The 23,766-nt window shown below is 32.5% G+C and overlaps 1 protein-coding gene across 9 annotated transcripts in view; it reads right to left on the bottom strand.

Annotated features, from left to right (window-relative positions):
- Nucleotides 1–21,824, bottom strand: part of LOC143246287 (uncharacterized) — a 106,013-nt gene extending 84,189 nt beyond the window's left edge. For 4 of the 9 annotated variants that reach the window (XM_076492754.1, XM_076492747.1, XM_076492749.1 and 1 more), the window contains exon 1: nt 21,598–21,736. Coding sequence is in view for 5 of the 9 variants with exons in the window: in XM_076492757.1 (XP_076348872.1) it covers nt 21,598–21,750 (153 nt within the window). In the remaining 4 variants the exon portion in view is untranslated. Of the gene's footprint in view, nt 1–21,597 lie in introns of all 9 variants that reach the window. The other 5 variants (XM_076492752.1, XM_076492753.1, XM_076492757.1 and 2 more) reach the window with 4 other exon arrangements.
- Nucleotides 21,825–23,766: the final 1,942 nt, after the last annotated feature.

Here is a 23,766-nt window from a genome sequence, read left to right as displayed (position 1 = left end):
GAGGACATGTTTCGATAACAAATACTTTTCTTGACAAGTCCTAACTCTTTCAAACTACTTGTTTTTCGTATTTGTCATTATTACTAATTTCTAACAGTTGAAGAAAATAATTTAACACATCACAGCGATGTAGTAATACAGATATCATATATTTGCATTGTGATCAATAGAATTGACAAAGTAAACATTGGTAGTTAATGTCTTATTGTGAGGAAAGGAAATATGCTGTGCCTTTTAAATAAAAGTCCAGAATGTATTATTTATTTTTATTTAACTTTATTACAACGTTTCGACCACTAGTTTGGCCATCGTCAAACGAGAGTTACCTGATGGTGGTCACACGAGTGGTCGAAACGCTGTAATAAAGTTAAATAAAAATTAAAAATAAATAATCCACTAAAAGTTGTACCTCTCAACTTCTATTTAACATCAGATCTGTTTGAAAGTTTTTGGAATAATGAAACACTATCACGAGACAAACACCTACAACATTGTCATGGTTACGGCACATTTCATCCCTTCTAACTACCATATCAAAGTAACGATTTTCTATAATAACTAGTTTTCTGATCAATACACATAGTAATACCCCACATAATACCAAGATTTGTTGTTCACATACATACAGCATCGCACACATTTATGCCTTATTAGGCTCTCTCTTTTTTTTGTTTCAAAGAAAACAAGAGTTTGATCATTCTTTCAAGATAAATTCTTCAACAGGAAATAACCCCATCATAAGATTAAACTTAGGAAATATTCTACCCCTAATCCCATCTCATTAGACAGAAAATGTAAATGGGTACACACAAAAATCTTACATAGTTTACACAACTGTGTGTTTATATAGGTATAATTACACACATACACACGATAAACATACACAAAATTAAATTAAAGACGGTACATGAATTAAAAGTATCCCCAAGGTACAAGTTATCATGTTGGATACAAATATGCCTCGAGTTTTGAATGTAACTGTGAGGTAGAACACATATTGTGGTGGAGATACGTCGTCTATCAGCCTTAATCTCGGTTCGCCAGCTTCACATGAAGAGATTCGTACAAAGAAACAGGAATGAAGTATTCAACTACTCGAGTATTATTTATTCTATACACTCAAGCCTTCTGAAACTGAATTCATAAATAGATATATAAGATTTGCAGCATCACTATAAGGGTAAAACGCACGATGCGGTAGGTTCCAGAAATACAACAATATATATCCTCGTTTCCTACCTCAAAGAGCTTTGCAAAACTAGCTATACTGTTAGTTCGAACCTTCTTTGTCTTTGTGATGCGCGTATAAACCAATACGCCGAAGCTTTGAATTGCTGTCTATTCAGATTACCTTCCCTTTTAACTTGATTATATCTCTACACAATAAATGGAAGTTCTATATGCAATATGCTATACGTTCTAACATGCTGATAATAGTCAGTAATGGTGCAATTTTGTGCTTATATCAAAATCTGCTTACCTAATTTCACTTTATTTACTCTCTCTATAGCGTTAGGTTTACTGGGTATAGTATATCCATATACAGAGATATTTACGTAAAAACTGACGTAATCGTACTTTGTTCAATGTTCTTATTAAAGGAGAAAGAGAGAATGAAAAAGAAAAACCTGTAGAAATTGATGGCAAGAAAAGTTAGGGTAGAGAGTATGATCTTCCTGAATTTTTTTTTTTTAATTTATAAATCACCCAACTAAAACCAATAAATTCTCCACATAGAAATGTATGGGTTATATATATATACACGTACGTATATAGGCAAAATGCATACACATATAGTTTGATACTAAACGTTTGTCACAGAAAAAAGTCTACCTACGCAAGAAAAAAACAACCAAACTTTGTCTTCATATTGCAAGTCACATGCTCTTCGGTAATAATTAATAATAAAGACGTATCGTTCTTACTACAAGTGAAGATGATTTTCCAACTTATACATCACAACTTCATTAAAATACTTTCTTCTGTAACATCAATCGTATCTTAACCCTGCGTTGTTCCAGTACAAAGCAAGTGCAAGTGTGAAAAACGGTTTACATTTCTGATACATAATGTCACACTAACTGATTAACATAGCTATCACAACACATGGCAGAAATTATACAGTTGTTACTCCAACTTTCTTGACATCAATTGGCTTTTCTATTTATACGACATGAATAAATAAATAACGTTCAAACACTGTTATCCTTGATCAGAAGCTGCTAATAAGAGTCAGGGGAAGACAATCTATCAGCAGCACACGACGTCCACACAGCTACCCTTAAACTAATTCGACATCGGACTTTAGACCTTTGCTGACCTGTGATGATCAGATGAATATATGACCTATTCCCTCTTCCCTGGCTGTTGTGTTAAATTAGTCTTGTAATCTTTTTTTATATTTTATTTGTCGTTTCTTATTCAAGCCCATGTCCATGAATCTCATCCTATTGCCGGTGAATGCAAAGCTCTACAATGGAGTGACTTTGTTGTTTTGCGAGACTGATTTAGTTTGTTTTGAATTTCGCACAAACCTACACGACGGCTTCGTGCGCCATCCGTTTCTAATTTAGCAGTGATATACTACATAGAATACAACTAATTAACACTGTCAACCACCGCCAGCTCTGTGGCTACTCCTTTACTAACAAACAGTGCGCTTGATCGTAACATTATAACGTCGTCAAGGCTGAAAAAAAGCAAGTATGTTTAGTGACAAATGTTCGAAACCGTGAATCTCAAATTGCGAGTAAAGCACATTAACCACTATGTTATGGGAGACCTTGCGAGATCGACTGTCAGAGTTATAACGCTTCCCACAGCTTATAGACTGAAGTATGTCCAAGGTAAATTTCGGCTCGAACACAGAACTTCCTAACACAATAACAACTAGGCGACGCCAGTACGGACCATATTAAACTAATGTTGATATACGTAGGTACATAACTTGATTAAATAGTAAACGAAAAGAAGTATATACAGACAGACTACGCTTAAAACTATTCAAAAGAAGAATTTATGGGGAGATTAGGCTTAGATAGCAAACATAATGAAGTATATGCAGACAGATTAAGTTTAGATGGCAAACAAAATTAATTATACACAGATAGTTCAGGCTTATACAGCAAATAAATAGTTGAATGACAGGATAAAAAAATTACTTATTACAAACTGGATTATAAGCAGAATGACTGGAATACAGATAAATATGCGAAAAACTGCAATTATGTTAAAGGATAGTGAAACAACAAAAAGCAAAACTTCCTAACAGGCAAACATTAAAATACATGCATACAAGTTGAACAGGCAAACAGACATACAGAAGAGAGGATTACAGTAGAGACAGTAGGATAAAAAATGTGCGTTTTATAACATGACAACCATTTTGCAAGTTAATTAAAATCGCGCACGCTGTGGAAAATAAAATTGAAAATATAATTACATTACAAAACGCAGTATGTAGTAAGTAGGGAGGGTTTGTTTGTTTGTTTGGAATTAAGCACAAAGCTACACAGTGGGCTATCTGTGCTCTGCCCACCACGGGGAACACTGTTGGTACAGCGGTAAATCTACGGATTTACAACGCAAAGATAAGGGGTTCGATTTCTCTCGGTGGACTCAGCAAATAGTTCGATGTGGCTTTGCTATAAGAAAACACCCACCAACCATGAATATCAAAACCCAAGTTTTAGTGGTATGAGTCCGCAGGCATATTACTGTGCCACTAGGGTATAAATATGAGGATACTTACATGTATGTACACGTGGCATTTCTCTTCCTTGCTTATTTTAGATATAGAACTAAAATATTATTGTTTGCGCTATGAGAAAGAATAATCTTTTTTAATCCAATAATTTACTAATTTAATGTTTATCCAGATATCACATATAATCCAGAACTCTCTCTCTCTCCAACATCAGAGATGTGCTGTCCTTCGCTTTACGAACACGTCCAGCTGTTTTGCACTCTTCTTTTGTTTAACAAGGAATTATTTGCTTTTATTCCCAGTTCATATCCAACTTTTTCTACCACTTCAATCAGTTATAAATTTCACAGTTTGTCTCTGAAACACATTTTCATCCGTTCTATGAGTTTCTGTAGTTACTATTATTATATCTCTAGGCCAAACCAAAGTTCCTGAAAATATCACGCATACACACACACATATAAATTATATATTGTTCTAGTTTTGTACCCATATGGCTCGCATAAAGTATACTTACATACACGCATAAAGAGAAACTCTAATGACCACTGTCCTAATATAATGTTGTACTACTTATGGCTGGAATAACTACCGCTTTTCTGTGAGGCACGCTCACAATTACGTTCTAGCAGGTGTTCCGTATCCTCGTCCTTTCTGCTATTGTATTAAAAGCTTATCGAGTTGATGACAAATACAAGGCTTCAAAATTAACCTCTATAACATTTCAAAGACGTATGTATAGTTAATGTGAAACCCAAGCACAAAACGCACGACTAGTCGTACATTTCTGATATGTTATATAAATACCTACTAACAAGACTGATATGAGGTTTCTTTCTCCTATCAATTCCAAAATACCCACATGAATCTGTGGTTCCTGTTCATACACGGTCACTCTAAGAACATTGCTAACTTGTCAATCTACAGAACAAAAATTTATTGTTTTTACTGTATTTCGGCCCACCTAAATATTTTTAGATATACGTATATATACACTACGTTTCAAATATCGTGTGTAACAAATCAATGCTGTTACTTTTACATATTATTTTTCCCAAATATCCAGAACTTAGTATTTCTATTGTGTCAGATTCAAATAATTCGCGATGTTTTGGCAATTCGGATACACGCACATCGAAACCACTAATCTACCTTTCTGGGACGATTCATTCTATGTTCTCCTGGAAAACGTACTGATAAGTGGGACATTTCACTTACGATTCGAGGGGTGGACAAATATTTTTAAATGTATATATGTATACATGCATACACGTATACTGCAGGAACTGAATTTCTTAAGCACCTTTAGGAGCACAGCATACGTAACAATCAATGGTTCGAGTTTTTGCTCCCCCTTTTATGACCGTAAGCTGATGCTTGTTTATGTTGAATTATGCGCACAGCTACTCGAGGATTAACTGCGCTAGCTGTCCATAATTTAGCAGTGTAAGACTAGAGGGAAGGCAGCTAATCATCACCACCCACCGCCAACATTTGGGCTACTCTTTTACCAACGAGTAGTGGAATCGACCTTAATAGTATAACGCCCCCACTGCTGAAATGGTGAGCATTTGGTATGACGGAGATTCGAACCTGCGACCTTCAAACTGCGAGCCAAATAAACAAAAGAAAACAAGTCATACTCTGGTAATTACTATATTTTTTATGTGGGCTATTTTAATATACTATAGATACGTTGTTAAGTACAGAAAGAAGTAGAGTTAAACATTGTTTGGTTTGGCGAAGCTATTAAAAATGTGTGTACATCTTGTTTGATCACATTTGGTTATCGAATATCATCACAGATTGGAACATTAAAAACAATCAGTGTGTGTTAATTTTAATGTCTACTCAGTTTTAGACACAGATGTTCCAAAAATTATGTTTCAGCTGTACCTCTTTATTAATGCAACATTTGTTTCAAAAACCAAAAAGAAATATTCCAAACACGTCTTGATCACTCTGTTTGTTAGCAGCAACAACACAGCACACGTAAACCTCAAAGTATCACACTATTTCTGAGTACAACAATAAAAAATGTACACATTAATTTACATAAAACTTTATTTTTCACTTGTACTATTCTGTATTAGAAATTATCTTGAATCGTTTATTTTCTGTGACATTTCTCTAAAAGATAAACTTTCTGGATTTCTTAAACAAAAATGAAAAAATATGATTTATTCTAACCTAGCGGTGAGTTATGGAACTATATGATATAACGCTTAAGGCAGATTTGTGTAAGGCATGTTCCAGTGGTTAATGTGTAAGGGCTGCAGATCTAAAGGTCCAAACCACAAATACCAGTGAACAAACTCTTCACTTCCATCACAGCCGTGAGAACCAATCCTGCTTTTCTGCAACTTACAGGACTTGTGATTTTCAACGGAGAACATATTGCACCTTAAGCACAATCGTAGGTGGGTTAAATAATCCCTAGTATTACACTGAAGGTAACTGTGTAGATGGCAGTTGTAACCGACCAATTTCCTTAACCTATGCTCAGTTTTTACAACAAATAAAACCAAATGATTCACACGTGAGAAATGCTTCTTCTCATTTCTCTCTACAGGTGTATTTATATAAATCACTAAGAACAGTTGAAATGATTTATGAAAAGAAATTTATTTATTAAATATATTAATGTATTAAAACCAACAATTCAACTGAACAAGTTATAACTCCTGTTTTAATTAATCACTCAAATGGGTAAATTCTAACTTAAACACGTCATTCAGTTAAAACTCATTCCTTTGGTTTGATTTGAATTTCGCACAAAGCTACACGAGAACTATCTGGGATGGCCGTCCCTAATTTAGCAATGTAAGACAAGTGGGAAGGCAGCTAGTCATCACTACCCACTGCCAACTCTTGGGCTACTCTCTTACCACGAATAGTGGGATTGACCGTAACATTACAACGTCCCCACGGCTGAAATGGCAAGCATATTTGGTATGTCGGGGATTCGTTCGGATTTCGAGTTAAGTGCCTTACCTACCTGGCCATTTCGAGCACTTATTCCTTTAACCAGTCACTCAACTGAACTGCTTCTTATTCCTAACTCAACCCCTCACCAAACTGAACAATTTCTTATTCATGTCTTAACACATAACTCAAGTTCTTATTCCTATTTGAAAAGTTACTCAACTAAACATGTTTTAATATATCCATTTGTTGTCAAATTTAATATATCAAGTTGCTGTCAGTTTTAATATATCCATTTGCTGTCAGTCTTAATACATCCATTTGTTGTCAGTTTTAATACATCCATTTGTTGTCAGTTTTAATATATCCATTTGTTGTCAGTTTTAATACATCCATTTGTTGTCAGTTTTAATATATCAATTTGCTGTCAGTTTTAATATATCCATTTGCTGTCAGTCTTAATACATCCATTTGTTGTCAGTTTTAATACATCCATTTGTTGTCAGTTTTAATACATCCATTTGTTGTCAACTCATTCGTTCTCCTCAACATTTAAAAGTAAAAAACTATTCTAACAAATTCAAACTTTAAGTTACATAAATTAATTACACTTCTCTCATATCTTGGAAGACGTCAATCACCAAACAAAACTTCCTGGCTCATAAAACCTTTGTTTCATAACGGGGTCCAGAAATGACAATGTTTAGGGACAACAAGGGGAAAAATCTCAAATACCCCAAACAGACCTCTAACTTGAGAAAGTGGCCAAACCAGTGGCCTATACAATGATATTATATCTTTAGACTTGTATTCAGTATTTATGTAGACACAATCTGAAAACCTGCATGGATTCCTCTCTTTCATAACATTGTTCAATCAATTGTTATCCCGATTCAATATATACTTTTAATTCAAACTACAGTAACTCACCTGCATTATCTTGTATTTATTATAATTAAAACCCATCTGGCATTTATTCACCAAACTTACTAGATGATCTAAATCCTTTTGTATAACAGCAGCAGCACCTTCCTCATAGCCAGCAACACCAAAGACCTTCATAGTGTCATCAAATAGACGTCACTGATGTAAATCAGAAACAGTAAAGGTCCGAAGACATTAAACCAGTTTGATCAAAATTCATTTATAATAACCCTCTGTTGTTGTTTTTTCACCTAGCCACTCTTCTATCCGTTTAGATAACTATTAGAGGGCTTTTTTCCTACAGACTTATCGTCTAAAAAATAAATTAATAAAATTTTTAGATTTGTATTTTCATGATACACAATTGGGGTGCCAAGTTTAAAATATTTTGTTTTGAAATAAACAGAAAAATAAGATGATTGTAACAAACAAAAGCATAGAAGAAATTAGCCTAATTCCAGTTACAATAGAAGAAAAAATTCTAAAGAAGTTTTCAATCGAATTTTTACAATTTCTTTTCCGATATTAAGATTTAAAACCAAATTACGCTCGAATTTATACAGCAGAAGGAAAAAAAAGAAACATTACTTCGTAATTTGATCGTTGTCTTTGCTGAAGTTTAGTTTATATTCTAAAAATAGTTTATTGTATCTGAACAATATGAAAGAAATTTCAAACCTGTGCCACAAACTGTAGTACATGTTTGTGTGTTTTCTATTAACAAAGCCACACCGGGACACCTGATTTTAATGTTGTAAATCCATAGACTTACCGCTGTACCAGCAGGGGACAAACTATAATACTATCATATCTTCTAAGAAATAATAATATATTAAGGTGCAGAATAATAGTATATTAAGATGCAATGTATAGTTTTAGAAATCGTAAAATTTTAAAAGTTCTTTTTTAACCGTAGATTTTCGATGTAATTTAAAAAATATAGAGAAGTATTTCAAAGTAAAAACAAAATAAAAACCATCGAAAAATAAAAGAACCAAAATCCACCTATACATATTTGAAATCAAATCATTTGCGATCCCCAAAAAAACACATCAACTCAGGCAACGTCTCCAGATTCGTTTTTATGACTGGGGCCTGTTTTTTCATTGATTTAATATATGTATATATATGCACACACACACATATATGCACACGTGTGTGTATGTGTTTTCTTATTGCAAAGCCACATCGGGCTATTTGCTCAGCCCACAGAGGGGAATCAAACCCCTGATTTTAGCGTTGTAAATCCGTAGACATACCGCTGTATTAGCGGGGAGCATATACACACATACAATGTATATACATGTCACACGTACATAATTACTAAACAATTGTTGAAATATGAAATATCAATTAAAATATCAACTTCTTAAAGCTAGTCGTCCCTAATTTTTAGATGACAGATTAGAGGAAAGGCAGCTGATCAAGAATAGACAGTTTGTTTTAGAAATTCGAGCAGAGCTACACGATAGCTATCTGCGCCAGCCGTCTCTAATTTATCAGTGTAAGAATAGAAGAAAGGTAGTTAGTGATCACTACCCACCGTTAATTCTTGAGCTACTCTTTTACCAACGAATAGTGGGATTGACTGCACATTATAACGCTCCCACGGCTGAAAGGGCGAGCATGTCTGGTGCAACGAAGATTCGAACCCGCGACCCTCGGATTACGAGTCGAGAACGGACAGATTCCACTATTTGATTAAAGTAGCCTACGAATGACAACATGACCTCAAACCGTGAAGCACACTTTTGTGACTACGGGATTCAAATAATTGTCCCTCGAATTCATAGTCTGATACGAATAATTATGATTTTCGGTAACTGGATTTAACAGTCAAGTAAAATATTAGGATGTCTGTAATTGTTTTCAGTTATTCATTTAGTGCTTAAAACATCCGCAAAACGCCAGAACAATGCAACACCAGCCTTCACAGAACGTACCCTTAAGCTCACACTGTGTGAAAACACACAGTTGGCGAGAAACATGTTACCTTTTATCCACGCCTTCCTCTTCATCACTACGGTTTCTTCGAGATGTCACATCAACAGTAACAAAAAAAAACTAAACTCTACATTAGTATAGAACGGTTAAAAGCATTAGAAAAAAACAAACAAAAAAACCTTCCAACTTTATAATAAATGGCATAACACCAGCTATATTCCTTTAATGTAACAAATATAATAAAAAAATCTATATTTTGTGAAGCAACATAGAAAGCTTTAATGCAACACAAAAGCAAATCACTGTAATTATGCTTAAGTAGGGATACAACTTTTTTTAAGTGACTCAGTTTTTGTAGTTTTGACTTTCTTGTTTCAATACTTTTTTGTATCATTAAACCTTCCTATATTATTATAGCTAGCTAGGCTACGTATATATCGACCCCTACTTGTCTTTATGAATTTTAAATTCTTTTATTATACCAGTTAGTTTCCTTTTTATGAGCTATATTTTCGTGCGCCAGTAATACCAAGCGTAGGGCGCACGTACACCCAATTACATTTTGTTACACATCACGAACTACATCAACCTACCCGAAAATCTAATTAATTGCCCAAAATAGTGCATCGTTCGTTTTATACGCACATTTGTTTGTTTTTGAATTTTGAGTAAAGCTACACAAGGGTGTGTGTTTTCTTATAGCAAAGCCACATCGGGCTATCTGCTGAGCCCACCGAGGGGAATCAAACCCCTGATTTTAGCGTTGTAAATTCATAGACTTACCGCTGTACTAGCGGGGAACAGCTACACGAGAGCTATCTGTGGTAGCCGTCCATAATTTAGCAGTGTAAGACTAGAGGGAAGGCGGCTAGTCATCATCACCCACCGCCAACTCTTGGGCTACTCTTTTACCAACGAATAGTGGGATTGATCGTAACGTTACAACGCCCCCACGACTGAAAGGGCGAGCATGTTTGGTGCGAAAAAGATTCGAACCCGCGACCCTCAGATTACGAGTCGAACGCCTTAACGACCTGGCCATGCCGGGCCTTATACGTATATATACTATTATCCTTTTCGGTACGAAAATAGAATGGATCATTAGCACTCGACACAGAAGAGTTCTGTGAAAAAATCAGAGCGATAAGGTTTGTCATTTTTATCTAAACATTTGTCTGGAAAAGTCACTTACTAAAAATTTATTGTTTTTTTGTTGTTTTTGAATTAAGCACAAAGCTACACAATGGGCTATCTGTGTTCTGCCCACCAGGGGTATCGAAACCCGGTTTTCAGCGTTGTGAGTCCTTAGACATACCACTGAGCCACTGGGGGGCAGAAATTTGTAAAAAGAGTAAAATTTTCATTCACTCCGTAAACATGTATACAGATATTTAGGCGTCTTTATAAGTAAAATGAGCTTCAGTTTTGCCTAATACTGTGAAACAGCCATTGTTGGTGTTGAGGTACTCTAAAGATGGTTTTAAACGGACACTTTTTTATAACCGTACTTAATGATATTTACCTCGTTTCTTTGTGTTTTTTTAAACCAATCACTTAGTACACCGTTATAAATCACTAAGAAGGCTAGTTTAATAATTTAACATGTGTTTTGAGTAGTTTCATAACGTCTACGTTTAACGTGCAATTAAGTAATCGTGGGGTGAGGACACGTTAAGGTAACACTATTATATCTTAACCATCGATACAATGTTTACCAAATTGTGTCATATTTAAAGAAATAATAAAAAAGAATTAGCAAATTATGTAGTTGAACAGAGTCTAAAGTTTGACTGGAATGTTTTCATATAATTTTGTTGTTGTCGTTGTTTTGTGATTCACTAGATAGTAGATAGGGTTAGGATGTTATGGAGATGAGATGCGTATTTCTCAGGTCTCAACTCTCTACCTCTGAGTAAGCTTATAAATATTCAATGGCCACGAAGTAGAATAATGAAAGAACAAATTCGTTCTGATATTATTAATGCTAAGTGGGAGCTTTTATTACCTCTGAAGGTGATGATGGTTGAATTTCCACTGTAGCCCAATCAGACATAAAGCATCTGTTTTTTTTTATAATAACCTTAATTAAAATCGTGAAAAAAATATATCTGTCGTAAACAAGCTGTAATCGGCCATCCCCAATAAATACGAAATTGGCCATCTCTTAAATAAAAACAAAGGGATTATAACAACGGAGGAAATATAAATTCAATGTATTTATCACACAATAATCGACCGTCCTGTTACGAAATTACTCGTCAAACACTCAGCGATACTTCCATTGGACTTTCTAACAATATTTCTGAAACATAAATTTGCGATGATATATATATCGTTGACATTCACATGTATACACTTGACGACTGACGTCAGCAACTATAAAAATAGGTTGTTCCGTACATGCTTAAGAAATATGATCTACTTCTAAAGTGACGGACAACTGTCTCTATTAACAAGAAATCCTCTACTGGTGTTTCAGTAAGCACAAGACTTCACTAAAAGACATAGTCAGCAACTTCATCAGACGCTTACGTCAAACAAGACGACCTGTATGTTATCTGGATATAAACCTTTGTACAACACTTAAGTTTAAATGGGAGTATGTCTGAATCTCGATAAAGGTTTGGTTTGTTTAGAATTTCGCGTAAAACTACACGAGAGACGAGAGCTATCTGCGCTAGTCGTCCCTAATTTAGCACTGACAGACTAGAGGGAAGGCAGCTAGTCAACAGCATCCACCACAAACTCTTGGGCTTCTATTTTATCAATGGCTTAAAGGGCATGTTTGGTGTAACTGGGACTCTAAACTGCAACCCTCAGATTGCGAGTCGAGCACTCTATTCCCCGATAAAGGAGTGTGGGGGACTTACTCCATACTAACATATTTTACGTACAACAGGCACCAAGCTCAAAGCCTTCATTTGTTATTTTTGTTTTCCTTTCCAAACGTAAATATTAAGTTAAAAAAGGAACTTAATTTCTTATTAGCATATTTAATACATAGCATCACATAAACCACAAATGTGTTTTTATTCTATCAAGAATACCTGCTTGTGCCTAAAATCCTGTCTTGTTTCGACAAACAGTTTAAAGTATAGTAAAGTAGTGTATATTTAAGATTTAATTCACTGATAAATTGGCAAGTTTTAGTTCGTTTAATCCAAGATCAAATATATTTCGAATATATATAGCTGTATTAACAAAAATACGTTACATGCTACTTTGCTGAAATCAAAATAATCGTAACACGATCTTTGGGCTGTTTCTTTCAGTTCTGCAAGTCTCTAGAACAATCTTAATTTTGGTAGTAATTGATAAACATATTAACTTTACGATTACATATTTACACATGCAATATTTAAATTGCACAAGAAATCTACTAATCACACAGATATCCAGCTCGTATGTCACGCTACCTGCAATGGCAAATAGCTATTTAAAAACAATCGTCATATTTCCAATTGCCACATTAAAAGAAAATATACACAGAGTCATTTATTATTAATTACTATGTCTGAGTACAAACAGTAATCATTCTTTGAATTGAGAATCAGTCCAACTTTACTCCAGTTCTCATGTTTCCATATTCTATATTATAATTTAATTCCCGTTTTTTCTATCGAAATATGAAAATAATCTGACCATAGCTTTTCTTCAGGTCATTATCAAGGTATATTAAAAACCCAAAAACGAAAATGAAATAACAAACAACAGTTTTATAGCCTCTGATAAGATATGTGTAAGGAGTGAACACAATAAAGGAAACATATCACCTTTTTCTGATTCTATATTTTGGTGTCTCTAAGAGAGGAAAATGAGGTCATATGGTAATCCAACTGCGAATTTGTCCGTATGCGAATAATACATTAGTGTGTTTTTCAGATAAAGTTTCTGAACATTTCCTATTAAAAAAAATCATCAAATTACCAAAGCTACATGATTGTAGGTGAATGTCTTGCAAGCTTCCTAGGGTTTTGTTTTTTTGTTTGTTTTTAATTTCGCGCAAAGTTACTCGAGGGTCATCTGCGATAGCCGTCCCTAATTTAGCAGTGTAAAACTAGAGGGAAGGCAGCTAGTCATCACCACCCACCGCCAATGCTTGGGCTACTCTTTTAGTAACGAATAGTAGGATTGACCGTCACATTATAACGCCCCCAAGACTGAACCCGCGACCCTCGGATTGCGAGTCGAACGCCTTAACACGCTTGGCCATGTCATGCCCAGGGGCACGAACACTTGAATTAATAAGTGTAACCAAAAGAACAGTGTCAAAAGCAATATCATCTTGGCTATTACAAAATAAAAGCATATCAAATAAATATAACAATGGTCAAACACTAAACTGACAGACAAGCGCTAAAAATGAGAAAAACACAAAATCGATAGCGCCAGAAGTGTACGTAAAGCAAAAAGATAGCTTAAAACAGCAACTGATCTTCATCAAACTATCCCGTAATAACTGCGCAAGATGAGTTTCCACAGTAGATCTGTCGTTTAGAAAAGTCTAATAACACCAAAATATGAAAAAAACCTACTGAAAACTTACCTTGGACTAAAAAATCAGTGAAAAAATGTGTTTTGATCAAATGGATATCTTTTACACTTTCCAATAAAATAATAGAACCGAAAGAAGTTTGCAATCATGGATGCCTTTAGTTTACCATGATGGACTCTGGACAGCTTTATGTTGGAATAGTTTAGGGTTTATAATTTATGCGAAGTAAGATGACAGCAAATGATTACATAAACCTTATCGTAAATCAGATTCATCTTTTAGTAAACACTATCCACAAAAGAAGCTGGTTTGCTTGAGAAAGTAATTTCACCAATTCTTACTGCTGAAATTCTAAATACTTGTTCCAAGATTGGCCCAAAGAACACGAGAACGAGTTTGGCCATCAAAATCACCAGATTTAAAAGTTATTTATCTTCTGTAGTCAGTTATTAAAGTTAAACTTTAAAGCAAATCTCTACCACCACCGTAAATCACATCAGTAATTAGAAAAAGTGTTGATAAATCAGTGCTCAGAAATATCATTGCCTGATGGTTTTTGTGCTTAATGTTTGTTACACAAAGATGTTGGTTTGTATTATATCCTCGATCAAAGGGGAAACTCGAATACAAACTTTGACATGATTGGTGCGGGTGATAGGTCGGTCAGGCTGGGGTGTTATCTAGCTGGAAATTCAAACTGGGTCATTTGGTTAAGCATTAGCCTCAGGCAACTAACGTGATCCGAAGGTCTCGATAAAGTAGAATTGTTTTAAATAAACATACGCATATATAAAATAATTTTCGTTCTCTCAGTTGCACGGCAGTTACACCTCACTATTACAAAGAGACTAGCTAAAAAATAAATTACTGGTTTAACTTAGAGGGTCTTCATTCACTGGCATCTGATTCTATGGAATAGTCGCAAACACAATACAGCTTAGCGATTTTTATAAAGCATATTTTTCTATCCGGATTCTCGAAGTAGGGATCCAGTGGATATCGTCTTGCTATTGTTTGTGAACATATTCATGAATGGATAATATTTTCCCATAATTACAATAATAACCAGATAACATGTATTATAAATTTAAATAGGTTTATGTAATCTGAATAAACATACATCTTGGCTGAAAGAACTGGACTTTCCAGTTAGATAATGTCTATACGTTTTGATATAAACAAACAAGAGATGCATAATATATATAGTTACATTACAGGAATGCCTTTAACAATAAAAATGAAAATTAATCAAAATCAATGAGACGAAAGCGTTTTAAAATTGCGCGTATTTTGTGGTATTTAACTTGTGCACGAAAAGTATCACTTCAAATCTGTCTTATTACAGCTAGAACGTGTGTATCGACAAAATACTACATAACGCAATATTTAAAAAAAATGTTTCAAAAGTCATCAACCACTACTATGTCATAAACATGTTTTACTACTTGCTTCCATGATATTTCATATGCAAATCAGGTCACTACAATAACCCTATGTACACATATATACTGTATTTAAAAGTAGGGAAGGTTCAAATAATATGAACGAAAACAATTTTATTACATGCCAATGGGTAAATAGTAAATTTATTCAACAAACAGATAAGCGTAGATTATTGGGCAAGTCACAAGAATGCATGGGTATTTCGTGAGGACGTTGTTCTCTGCTTTATTAGTAAAAGTGTTAATACCCGCAACAGCTGTCCTGAGATACACAATGCAGGGGTTTATTTTTCAATTTAAATGTACATAGTCCAAACCTCATACAAAAGTACCGATCTAGATCAAGAAAAAAAACAGAACTGGTATAGAATATGCAACAAGTTCATATGCTTGTCCTGATCATTCTGTAAACCTGTTTGTCGTAAAAATATAGCAGTGATTAGCAACTGTTCTTATTTCAATTAACAGAGGAATGGCTGAAGACACTTGTGGCATTAATAATTTTGTTCTTGATTAAAAATGCCTCCTGGTCAGTAGCATTCAACTAGTAAATGTTAATGAAATACCAACATATCTATTTCCTTTCTACACTTATTTTTTTAAGCCAGTAAAGAATGGTGTTATTAAAATGAGTGTCAGTCTTACTATGGTAAAGTATATTTATAACTCATTAATGAACCTTGTTTTATCAGTTTAGATGTTATGCACCATAATACTACATCTAAAATCTCTTACTGACAAATTCTGATAGACCAGACAAACAAGCTTTTAGGACTGTCCTTTCAAAATGTGTAAAAATTAGTAGTAAAAAACATTATGAATACAAGAACAAACTATATAAGATTATAAAGTATAAAATTACAGATCTCATCAAATTGTAAGTGCCCTCTGTATTTTACATACCCTCAAACCCATATAGTACACTGTTACAAAGTATTAAGCAATTTGCTTAAACAATACACATGGATATTAGGTGATGCCAAGAATTTTAAGCCATATGACTGTCAATAGGTCACACAAAATATTGACTTTTAATGGTCATGACAGAAAAAAATAAATAAAAGAACTGTCACTCCATACTGAATCTAGATATAATGGAACATTTACGGACGTGGGTCAAATATGTTTATACAGATCCGAATGTCAAAATCTAAAATGTTATTATCCCTACACAAGTTCAATTCCAAAGAAGTATAATTTTTGATATAGACAAAATAATTGTAAAACAGTCTGTTCTTGTTATGAACATTCTGTCAAACTTATCAAGTAATTCCATTGGAAAATTCCATAAAATGAACAAGAAATCTTTTTGAGACAGATGATGGGAAAATACAACTACATTTAAACCACCCTCAATTTTATAAAATATCTATTGCAATTCAATAAATCTTAACTTTGAAAAGATTTCATTGCTTGGCTGACTGTGCCTGGTATGCCATTTCACATCATAAAAGCTTGGAACATTTGGTTTCCTATATGATGATATTACATACGTGTATGTATCCAATTCTTATTCTTGACAAATAAGAAAACTGTCATTCCAAAGATGGAAAGATATACCAAAGATTCGGAGGAAAAACTGTTTGTAACACTTCATTTTAGAAAATGTTTGCTATTCATTTTCAGCAGATTAATGGAAGTAATTTCACACATTTTCAAATTAATAGACAATTAACATCTAAAAAAATACTTAGATCTTCAAAGTTAAAGTATATTAAACTTCCCAGCCAAGAATATTCACTTCAGTAACAGGTTATGAAATTTAATTTCAAGAAAATAACACCTGTATTCATTTCACACACTTATAAAAGACTGATCACAATACTGATTAATTAATTAAAACAAAATAAATTTAAGCTAAAAATTACATTCCTATCCATAACTTAAAGCTACTAAACATTTACAATAAAAGAATACGAGGTTCAGAATTACTTGTTTAAAAAAGACAATTAAATATTTACACATTCCACTTATTAGTTATGATGGTATATGTACCTACAATTTTAGAAAGGTACCTGACTAACTTAAACCATGAATTTAAATTTGTTCCACTTATTATATTGGTCAAGAAGACAAACTTCATCAAATTTCAATAAACAAAATTACCATAAAAAATACATTACCATGCTTTAGAAATTTTCACATCAATTATACTTAAAATGTTACATTGCACAAATTCACAATAAATCTGTATTTCTTATTTCTAGATCTTTTTTCAATAAATTATTCACTTTTGCTTAATTTTTAACTTTGTATATTTGCATAAATCCAGATATTTCTGTTATCTATAATTTGATATTCAAAATCAAATGATACAAATATTCAAAGGCAGTAAACATAGTAATGAAACAAATACAATTTACACCTCTTACCTATTATTTCTATAATAAAAGAAGGCTCATTCCACATCAATTTTTACACTTAGAAATTAATGCAGCAATTTTTGAAGAAAAAAAAAGGTTCCTTTCTTTTATAAAACCTGACTGTCAGATTTGTAGCAATTAAACCCATGGTAAAAAACAATAATATCTTGTTTAAGTCTAACACACATACTGATTTGATGAACTACAAATAAAAGAGGATTTTCTCCACAAAAATAATTTATCTAACACATTATCCAAATTAAACCAATTAAATACAAAATTAAACCTTAACCACTATGATGATTTCTGATGAGGTTATGAAAACCTTAAAATATTCTTCAAGGAAATCCATAGTCCATTTTAAAAAGTTTATTACTATATATAAATATATTTATTAAGTAAAATAATATTAAAAACAAAAAATATTTATTACCAAGCTTAAAATTACTTCAATTTACATAGTGTCTAACTTCTAAATTATAGGCTAGCTATCTTAAAGCCATAGGTGCAAACATACTGAAATTATTGAATCAAGTTAAAACTAATTTGATGGCCCCCATTCTATAACACTTAAAACTGGCATATGTAACGGCATCTCAAAATGTTTTTGATACCCTAAATGAGAATTACTTTTTCAGTCTTTCTCTACCCATCCCTTTCAATACAGGTAATACATTGAACATTAAAATTGCTTAACACAAATTTTGTAATACTTTCATATAAATTATTACTGTTGATCAATTAAACATATACATTATATCAACATACTTCATGTATACATTGATAACAATTTGGGCAGCACTTATGATAAACTATGAAACATTTTTTCAAACATCTTCTCAGTCACATATAAAAAGAAACAATTAACTCTGATAACGTTTGACGTCAGATTCTGTTGTACCATGTTCCACATACAATTTAGATATCAGTTCAACTGTTTCTCAATATGTACTTACACTCTATTAGGAAACCACAGTTAAACTTAGCTCTAGATATGTGAATGGGCTAGTTGCATCTTTTTATAATTTTTTTTAACAGTTTATTTGCAGCTGTAAGTAATATATCTACTAATTCAGATAAATACTTAAAGCATTTGTGCTTAAAGTATTGTGTTTGTCTATACTTTATTATTTCCTTTTTCAAACCTATCTTAACTTCCTTTGTCATGTCATTGAGTCTACCAAAACTAAAGCACAGCTGAAACGGTATGTATGACAGATTCAAAACTTAATATCCTATAGTAAGTTACATAACAACACTGATAGCCTAGTCACTTTGTATCATAAAACACCAAACCAATCAACTAAGTAACATAACTTACATACTATAAGAAATTATATTTATAAGGGATGACAAGTTCACACATACATAAAAGAAATTGCACAGAGTTCTGTCGTTCATTATTTGGTACATAATTAATGTGTACCATCATCACTAATACAATCTACACAGATACGATTAAATGCCCAAACTGTGTATGTGCTTATAGCACGTTAGGAAAATAGCTCCTAAAGAAACTATTTGAGCAGTTTATCCTGTCAACATATTAGTATACATGGATTATGGTCTTGTTTCCTCTGCAGCAAAGAAAATTAAGGAGTGCTTGATTCCGATATTACACTTTCTAATATATTAAACAGTCTTCCCATGAGTCTTTTCAAGATGTGGAACAAAAAAGTTGGAATCACAAACTCGAATATAAGGGTGTAACAGATTTACGTTTTGAATGCATAATAGTATCCCAATTACATTACACATGTATCAACTATATCCAGTTTTAAGAAAACTTTTGCTTAATACCAGTACTCTTCAGGTTGCTGAGATATGATAGATACAGCAATGGTTGATACATTACTCATATTACAGACATAGGAGATGGTTTACTTTATGATGTTATTTATACTACGAACTTGAATCAATAAGAATGGGCATGGTTAACTTAGCTGGAAAAAATTAAACAAAATCAAAATAATTTATCCTATTACTTTATTTAATTATTTTTGTATGAAAGGTAACCTTAGAAGACCAAATGATCTTCTGTCTCCATGTCTTGTCTATGTTATTATAAGCAAACTGTTGTTTACATTTAAATAATTCAATATTACTTATGGAAACCTTATAAATTTTTATTACATATTATAATGATACAACACAATCCTTCAAAATAAGCAATATTTTACAAAGATGAATATAAAATTATATATTTCCATGCTACATGTTTAATGGATTAGATAATAATTTAAAATTATACAAATTTTTGTTTTCCTTTACATAACATTGAGTTAATCAGAACAACAAATGATCCCATACATTTCTTTGTAAGATTATTCCATCCTGATATACATGAAACAGAGATAGTAGAATATAATGAAAAATAGCAAATATAATATAACGTAACTCTTGGTTAAAAGCTATTGTTTCAAATAATGATTTAACTATTTGTGCTTAATATTTTCCCACAAGTCATTCTTATTTTCTACAACAATTCTGAGCACTTTTGTAATCTTATTTAGTTTTATTTTTGGTAATAACATAGACTATAATTCACGAATGGTAAGTTAAGGCTGTGGCTCTTGATTATTACAGATACGCATTATGCATTTTTCTTCATTATCATCACATACACGAGTAAAATACATATCACAGAACATCTAGTACAAAGGCATGGTTACAGAAAAAAAATTCTGACTTTTACATTTCAATCTGGGTTTAATACATTACATTTATTTTTACACTGTCTGGAAAGCAGATGAATAATAACAAATTTTGAAGTCCCAAATTACAGGTATTCCAAAACTCCTCTGGTACATAAATAGTTTTATTACATGTAAAATTATTACAAAAAGGCAAGAAAACAAAATATATTAGCTGTACTGCTTACAATAATCAATGGTTTATCTTTTAAAGCATTCCCAAATACACTTCATTAGTAAAATTATAATACACATTTTTCACTTACACATCACATATTTACAGTTTCATTTTGTTTTTCACTTGTTACAAAATACTCTCTTTTAAATGTATTTAATTGCTCTGTTTAATATCCAGCAGAAAATTTCCTAGTACATTTCAACAGCTTTCAACACTCACAACCAGCATCAAGTACATATATTATCCTAACACAAGTAACTGAAAAGTGCATAAACTAATTACCACTAATACTAGTTCTAAGTGCAGACAATACCTACAATTATTAAAGCACAAGAAGGTATTCTTAATAAAAATACCTTTTACTATAGCCTATACTATTCATTAAAGGATAACTGTACATTAATTAATTTCTTCGGTTATTCAATTACAAATAACATTAAACATTAGATGTTTGGTAAGTTTAATTCGAATCCTTTCCAGACAGTAGAAGTCCAATATCAATTATGGCACAGTTTGAACGTAATCTGATAAAAAGTCCAACTGAAAAATACGGCGTTTGGATGTAGATGCGTTAGGAGATACATAAAACTTCAAGTTTCAAACTGTTTACATTTTTATTTGCATACAAGTTACTATTTATTCACGTTCTAAGTTACCAATAAGAAAAAACATAAGGTCATATTTTAATTTCAGTCCGCTTTTAAAGATCGCAATTGATCAAACTCTTTGAGGTTCCATAACACAAAATATTGCGCTTAGAAGCACTTTTAGTAAGTTATGTTTCGTATACTACGTAGTTTTATACTCTTTAGTTTCACACATTGTTCGGATCGGTTCACTTCAGACTTAACTTCACAAACATTCAGTTGGAAGTACGATAAGCAATTTACGATTGAGACACTTTCTAAAGTTTTATAACTAACTTACCACCCCACATAGAGCTGCTGGCGAGTCTTCAACAACTTCATATATTACGGGGGGTAATCCCAGACCTGATCCTCCAAGCACAGAAAATCCATATCCATGTAACTCACTTCTTCGTAGTTGGACATCTTTCACATCTATCCCCTCACCCTCCATGATTGAGAGGCGTTGCTTCTTACTGCCCTCTATTGTTTTTCAGTTACGTTGTATAAACTATAAAAATTTAAAACATACATTCATAAACTGGATGTAATGGATTTACTATTGTATTTGGTATTTTATTAACCCTGATAATTCAAATATAATACGCTATTAAGCCATAACGCATTTTATTCCATGAATTATTATTGGATTAACTGTATATTATTTCTAACTTCATATTAGCTTAATTGTTTAAAGGTATTATCGGTGATTTAAATTAACTCACTGTATTTTTTTCTGGATAAACATTATAAAACAGAAAAATATATATGTAAAAACGGCTCGTTTGGAATGAGAAAATATTTAAAGTAGAGGAGCGAACAACGTTTCGACCTTCTTCGGTCATCATCAGATCATCGAAGAAGGTCGAAACATTGTTCGCTTCTCTACGTAAAATATTTTATCAACCCAAACGAGCCGTTTTTAGATATATATTTTTCTCTACAAGTGGGTTTTCTCGACATCATTGATTATAAAACAGATATTTTCTGTCTTGTCTTGAACTTGAAGTACTGATTTTACTTGTGTACAAAAGTAAGAAAAGAGTGTTGTAATGTATTAAATACAGATGAGAATATTTATTAGTTAGCAAAACTCATCAGGGCAGTTGGAGTACGACAGATAGTATTGGTCGAGATACCATTTACATCATCAGCTGCGTGTACAACGTGCTTCAGAGTAAACAAGATTATGTTAGTAAATTTTAGTTGTCTTCAAATGATTTAAACAACTGCATAATGGAATTAGGGTTAGAATATTTACTGATATCAAACTAATTATATAATTTAAACATCATATTGTTTATTATTAATATTATTTTGTATTTGAATTAACATTTTACTGATTGTTAATACAAACTGTCCAACTAATAAGCTAGTTCTTATTGTTTTGTTTTTGACTTCAAGCTCTTCAACTGACCACAGCTATCTGTTAGTTAACTATTAATAGTAGTAGACGTTAATTCGCCCTGTAGAAATTAACAAGTTGACCATTAAAGTTTGAATTATACGGATTTTCACACTTGGAACTAAAAACTGACATTTCTGCATTCTTCAAAAAATCGTTCCGTTTGTCTTGAGACATAAAGAAATATAAATCTTACGTTTTGAAACTTTGATGTTATCATTACAGATGAAAATTTACTTGTCTTAAAGTTAAGAGGTAGGTAGTCTAGTCATTGTTTAGCTGGTAACTTATTTTTGTCTGTGATGAATTTATTTATTATTTAATTTTGTTAAGTTTATTTCCGGAAACTAGTCTCAGGTTTGTTTGTAGACTAACATCTGTAATAAACTTTCTGTTAAAAGACTGATTCGAATCTCAGCCTTTACAACCACAAAAATAATCTTTCTGTTGATCTCTCTTAATCCACAGCAGATTAACAGTTACAATGTAGAGCAAATGCATTAATAGCTAATCAAAAATATAATTAATCAATAATCACACTTAAATTATTGCATATGCTATTAACCGTATACTCCGTATAAGTTTTATTTTATCAGCTGATCTGTAATTCATTTTGATAAAATACAGATAGACAATGAGATGTCATAATAATATATATATATTCTATTGTTCCAAATATAATGGTTTAGGGTGGAACAGCGGTAATTTATGTGTCGTTATTAATGAATTACATGTGTAGAATAATTTGTTATAAAACAAACATCGCACACACAGTAAGATAGATACGTAGTAGAACTAACAATTGGATGGTGGTCTGAAAAATACAGAGTTACAATGCAAAAAGTCGATTTTTCATTTCCCGTTGTGAATAAAGCAAGTAGCTCAACATGATTTTACTCTAAAATGAATAAACTTTTTCTTTTAATACTAAATACCCTGTACAGAAATGGAAATTATTATTTTTGAAAGAAATAGAAAGGTTACCATTTTGTTGGTAAACGGGAGAAATAAGGTATTTTCCACAGTACTTCACTGAATAACGTCGTTTTTTCGAACCAAAAATGT

This window comes from Tachypleus tridentatus, chromosome 3, assembly GCF_004210375.1.
Source record: "Tachypleus tridentatus isolate NWPU-2018 chromosome 3, ASM421037v1, whole genome shotgun sequence".
In the NCBI taxonomy this organism is placed as follows: Eukaryota; Metazoa; Arthropoda; class Merostomata; order Xiphosura; family Limulidae; genus Tachypleus; species Tachypleus tridentatus.
This window is presented reverse-complemented; position numbering and strand designations above follow the sequence as displayed.